The 6201-nt window shown below is 40.7% G+C and overlaps 1 protein-coding gene across 1 annotated transcript in view; it reads right to left on the bottom strand.

Annotated features, from left to right (window-relative positions):
• Window positions 1-424: 424 nt before the first annotated feature.
• Window positions 425-6201, bottom strand: part of SLC38A6 (solute carrier family 38 member 6) — a 42644-nt gene continuing 36867 nt past the window's right edge. The window contains exons 13-16 of the mRNA XM_061998632.1: window positions 5822-5946; window positions 4196-4340; window positions 3974-4068; window positions 425-2711 (exon numbers count right to left, since the gene is read on the bottom strand). Coding sequence (XP_061854616.1) covers window positions 2631-2711; window positions 3974-4068; window positions 4196-4340; window positions 5822-5946 — 446 coding nt within the window. The 3' untranslated portion in view covers window positions 425-2630. The remainder of the gene's footprint in view (window positions 2712-3973; window positions 4069-4195; window positions 4341-5821; window positions 5947-6201) is intronic.

The following is a 6201-nucleotide window of genomic DNA, read 5'->3' as shown; positions in this document are numbered from 1 at the left end:
GCTCTCTTGAGGTACTTCTGTGAGGTAAACATTTTGCTTTTTGGACTACTGCCAGAGGTATCCTGAGTGGCTGAATCCCTACAAGTACAATGAAGCCCGTGAATCACATTTAGTAGAGGGTGGCCACAGGCAGGAAGGCAACTACATCTGGGTATCAAGATCTAAACAAGCTGGGAGAACAGCAAGGATAAAGGCAGGATGGAAGCTTTAACCATGAATACTCACAAGACGCTGAGAAAATCTTAGTGATCCCTTGACCAAAGAAAGACAGAGAGTTCTCAGGTTAGAGGCATCTCCTGTGTGCACACACACACTTCAACCTGCTGCAGCAAAACTGCTTGGCAAAAGTTGAGGTTCTGGGAGAAAAATGTACTTAACAGCTGCTGCTACTCAGAAAGGCAGCCCCACACCTACCACTCCCTCACTTTTCCTGTCCTAAACTGAGCTCACTCAGTTCAATTTGTTGGCAGCCAACATGTCGCATGTCGTGGTCACGTTGGTTTTCCGCTAGTGAAACACACTGACCAGGAGCCACTGCCAGCACCACTGAAGTTGTTGTGAACTCCTGGCCAAGAGAGGACATGCTGTTTCTGGTAGTGGTGACCTATTAGATGGTTCACCTTGTGTTGTGAATCTTAATTACAAAAATAACTGCAGTGTTTTTGAGGGATCCTTTTCTTTGGAATCTTACCAAACTTCTGAGTTAGTTCCCAGGACTCACCACACAGGCTTACTTCTATATTAAACCCCTGAGCAGAAGAACATTCCTGAGGCAAAAAGGATTCCTGAGGCAGCACAAAGCTGCACCATCTGGGTGCCTTCAGGCCATCTATGAAAAATGAAAAGTATCTTACGGATCCTGAGAGAGCCCAGGAATCTGCTGGCGTGAGAAATCCCAGTCTGTCAGCTCAGGAATGGAGAAGGTGACTCCAACTCTACTATTTGCTTTTCCTCCCTGTTAGGCAGGTGAGGATGAAGCACATTCCATCAGGGTTAGGTTAGAGTTGACACACCAATCAATGTTTCCCAAATCCAACATGACATAACTTAAAAGGTCTCCAGCACATCCCCTGTGCCAAGCTGTCAGAAATGCCAGGCTCTGGGGCATCTTCCTGACCTCAGCTGATAAAACCGTTGTCAGTAACAGAACTGTTTCTGCAGGACTTTCTAGCAACAGTCAGCTAATTTGCTAACAATGCAGCTTAGGGACAGAAACAATTACTTGAATGTTCCTGACTAGCTGCTTGCATATTACAGAAATGTATGACTTTGCTGTGATTCACCTGTATCTTATTTCACTTCTGTAAAATCACTAAGCTAAATTAAAACAAGCATTACATCTGGAAATAATGAAGAACTTTCTCACTCTCTAAATCATGCCATTTGAGGCTGAGGTCTAATTTCTTAGCTTCACACAAGCCATTTATTTCTGTGGAGGTTTAGCTTCCTTAGGGTATGGAGTCTCTGAGGAGATTAGGCTATTTTAAAGACATCAGATCCCATCTGATAAAAACAACTTTTAAAAATCTCACCATGATACCAGCCACTGGTTTCATTCTACTAACAAGAGGAACACTGGGGACAAGGGTACCCAATATCACATTTTCAGCTGGTCTTGAAAATTGTGTTCACATTTCATTTAGGGGACAAAAAAAGTTAGAAATTTATAGAGATCAGAGGTAAAATTAGGGTTCCATAAACAGAAAATTTCCTGTGTCTTCAACAGAAGCAAAATTTTACCATCCAAGCCCAAACTTTTGCTGACACATAACTGTATATAAAATAGAGAAACACACTATTTCAAATATGAAACACTGGTAAAAAATGGGAATAGGAGAAAAAAGAAACAAAGTCTGGGATGAATACTGAGGTATGCTGAATAATACTCAATGTAGGTGTTCATTGAAAAATGTCTATTATTAGCTGGAAAATGGAAATACCTCCTAATGCTACTGAAAGCTCTTGTGCTGGATGGGCAAAGCCTTCTAATTTAAAAATGACTTCAGTGTGATTCAAGTGCACCGAGCTATAAAAACTGTATTTTAAAATGACAGTTAACAAATATTATCATGATGTGCCCATTAAACTGGGCCAAGGCAGCTGGTTTCTGGATCCACGTTAGAATAAATTAGGGTAAACATTTGGAATCAGGAAGTTCTTAATATGAACTGGCTGAAATTTTGGAAGTTATTCAGGCAACAGATGTCTTTCACAGTTTAGGATAACGTGTATTATCCTAAATGCACATACCCTGATACTCACACCATCACTGATGTAATATCTGTCCACCTCATGTCTTCAAAACAGAAGTTATTTCGAGGTTCTGCTTTTGTTCACCATGTGCAATAAACCATTTTTGCATTGCAGAAATTCTCAAGACACCTTTTCACCTGTCATGGTCACATCCTTGAAAACTAAGCTTTTAGAATAGCAAAGACTAATTGTCCAACAGTTGAAGACAGTGACTCGAGATTAAAGAAGGAACAACACTAACACAGTGAAAAAGAGCATTATTTCTTCCACAGTCAGCTTTGGTCAGGGTTTATGATGTCCAGCACTTGTTTCAGTAGTTTTCACATGTCTCTGGGTCTTGCTGTCCTGAAGCTTAGTTTGACAACGACAATGGGCTGTTATTGATCAATCCAATTGAATATTATCACAACTAAACTCAGAAGGCCAACAGAAATGCCACAAATAACCAATGCACATGCCTGGGAGAAAAGAAAAGCAAAAATTAATGTTTTACTGAAGGAAGCATTTTACATTTCATCATTAATTAATGATGAAACAACCTGTAAGAACAGCATTTTATGTATTTCAGGAGGAAACTTAAGCTAAGCCTGCTAGGGGATAGTTTCACCGGGAACTCTCAGAGCAGAGAGTTTGCTTGGTCATACTATTGCTCAAAAGCACTTGCCCTTTACAACTCTGAATCACGGGTTGTTGAGTCTCCTTCTCTGGGGACATTCAAAAGCCACCTGGATGAGTTCCTGTGTGGCCTACTCTAGGTGGTCCTGCTCTGGCAGGGGGGTTGGACTAGATGATCTTTCAAGGTCCCTTCCAGCCCTTAAGATTCTGTGATTCTGTATTTTACTTAAAATATAAGTTACAAAGGATTCTTTACATTTTTAGTAGTCAGATAATTAAATTGCAGATTTATAACAGGGCCTCAAACCTGCTGGAGCTAGTCAAGTCTTTAAATGGTCAGAGAGCATTATTACTAGATTTTCTTTCAGATTCTCTGCTTCATCAGTACAAGAGCAGCCCTATGAATCATAAGAATGGCAGGAAGACTATGTCTAAAGAGTTTTTCAGCATTTTAGCCACTGTCATGATGTTGCTCTGCTGAGCAGTGGTTAAAATCAAGACAAACAGTTGCAGTGCAATAAGCAGACTGCTGCACAAATTCCAACTGAAGTTAACCTGCTACAGCAAAAGAGAGACAATGAAGGGGAGGAAAGAAGAAAGGATGAGGAAAAAGCCAAGATGTTTTTGAGAAAGTTGACACAGAAAACAAGTATAAACACTGTTTCACTTAAATGCAGTTTGGCATTGTCTCACTTGCCTAGACAATAGTGTAATGCATAAAAACTGAGGAGAACCATAGAATCATAGAATGGTAGGGGTTGGAAGGGACCTTTAGAGAACATCTAGTCCAACCCCACTGCAGAAGCAGGTTCATCTAGATCAGGTCACATAGGAGAAATTGGATTAAAAGTCAGCATCTGAAAACTTCAGGGAAAAGCATGTATTCAGATCAACACGTGGACACACTGCTAGTCAAAAAACCTCTTGTGAAGGAGGAGTTTCAGAAAGACCAGAGCTACCAGGAAGGATAAAAGAAAATGCTTTTGTTAACTGCAATGAAAATGAACTTTGTCCCTTGGATTACACACTCAACAGTGTATTGAAATGCACCTAAAATGAGCCTGGTTAAATATCATTAGCACACATGAGAAAAAAAAAAGCATACCCCAAGTTTCTGTGGTGATAAAAAGTCCTCTCTGTTAAGTTTGAGATAAAATAGTCCAGGAAACACAAAAAGCAAGCACGTTGATGTGGTTGAACCTTTAAAAAAACAGAAAGTAAGGTTTTACTTAGAGCAAGACTGAAGTTCATTAGCTTACCATAATCCTGAAGTTTTGGGGAAAAAAAAGTCTAACAAATAAAGCCATCAAACACCACCACAACTTACCAACTATTCCAAAAACCATTTTCATGTCTGGCACGTACATTGCAAACAAAACAACAATTGTGTTCAGCGTTAGAGTGACAAGGATATGGCAAATCCACGACACGGGAAGGTACGAGAAAAATACCATGAACACAGCTTTCCTTGCCTGCATCATACAAAGAGAAACATTGCATGTAGTTTAATCTTATCTCAATTTCATAAAACTTAAGAAACTGTTGTGAAAGAACATTTTAAAAACCCAATGCAATGCCAGTTAAATATTTTGCTTTTATTTTAGCATTCAAGCAGTATTTATCATGCAACCTCTTAGTCTTAAGGAATTACTCTTTTTTTTTGCAAGGACTAAGGAATTATCTGGGGGAAAACAAATGAGGAATTATTGAAGAGTTATCATTATTTGAGGGATAATGCTTTGGCTCTTTGAGCCTCCTCGGTAGCAAATGTCAGCACGTTGCCAGTCCTGGTTGATAAGAAACTAACCATGAGCCAGCAATGTGCCCTCGTGGCCAAGAAGGGATGTATCAAGAAGAGTGTGGCCAGCAGGTCAAGGGAGGTTCTTCTCCCCCTCTACTCTGCCCTGGTGGGGCCTCATCTGGAGTCCTGTGTCCAGTTCTGGGCTCCCCAGCTCAAGAGGGACAGGGAACTGCTGGAGAGAGTCCAGCACAGGGCCACCAAGATGATCAGGGGACTGGAGCATCTTCCTGATGAGGAAAAGCTGCGGGAACTGGGGCTGTTTAGTCTGGAGGAGATCTCATTAATATTTACAAGTATATAAATGGTGGGTGTCAGGAGGTTGGGGCATCCCTTTCTTCCATTGTATCCAGCAACAGGACAAGGGGTAATGGGATGAAGCTGGAACACAAAAGTTCCATTTAAACATAAGAAAAAACTATTTGACTGCTGAGGTGAAGGAGCCCTGGCACAGGCTGCCCAGGGAGGGTGTGGAGGCTCCTTCCTTGGAGGTCTTCAAGACCCACCTGGACATGTTCCAGTGTGACCTGATCTAGGTGGGACCTTCTTCTGCAGAGGGGTTGGACTGGATGAGCTCTAAAGGTCCCTTCCAACCCCTACCATTCTAGGATTCCATGATACATAACCTATATACAGCTTCTACATACATAGTTTTGCATGCAGGTTTATTTGGTCCTAAATTAATGAATTTTCAATTCCACCATGGTATTGATAAATTAAAGTAGGGATGTGGTTTTTTGGTGAAATAAGTCAATATGTGTTTCTAATTTACAATTAAATTGAGTTTTCAACAATAAGTGTGTTTGCGTGTGGGTATGTGCATGCAGAAAGGAAAAACCAAGTCAGCAAAACTCAGTTTAGGAGGGGAAGAAAAAAAATCTAACTAAATAAACTTTAGAAGTTCTAAATTCTCTAAATTAAAAACAATGCTGTGGGCTACTTTTAATCTGAAATCTGTCTCAAGACACAAATTAGTTTAGTGGTTAGTTGTTATTTTGGAGCTCTCATGGAACATATGCAAATATGTGGTCTTTGATCAATCACTTGACAAGTGAATAAGATACACAAGACTAGATGTGACTCAAATACTGCAGTCTGCAAAGCATTAGTGTTAGCATTGCTTATGCCAGCTCCCAAACATTTCGGAGTACTCACTGGGAAATGGATTAGAGGGATTGTCAAAAGCACAGCAAACAGCACGGCTACTTTAACCGTCATGATCACAGTATCGTGTGGCAGGTACCTGCTGTAACCTTGTAGCAATTCAGAGTCCACTTTGTCTGAAACCAAGAACAATTCATTGCTTTGTTAATCATCTGAGAACCACGATAACCAGTGATGCGTATTAGGCATCCATTCAAACAGCTCAATTTGCCTGTGGCACAGGAGAAGGGGAGAGGGCTGCAGCTCCACATCACTTTGGCATGACTGATACACAGAGATATAAGGCCTCAAGAAAACAAAACACTTCAGGAGGCAAGCATCTATGGAGCCTCTGCTGAAGCCAGAGTTGCCTAAAAAAACCTCACCAATAT

This window comes from Colius striatus, chromosome 6 (assembly GCF_028858725.1).
Source record: "Colius striatus isolate bColStr4 chromosome 6, bColStr4.1.hap1, whole genome shotgun sequence".
NCBI classification, from domain to species: Eukaryota; Metazoa; Chordata; class Aves; order Coliiformes; family Coliidae; genus Colius; species Colius striatus.
The sequence above is the reverse complement of the archived record's forward strand: the minus strand, read 5'-3'. Positions and strand labels throughout refer to the sequence as shown.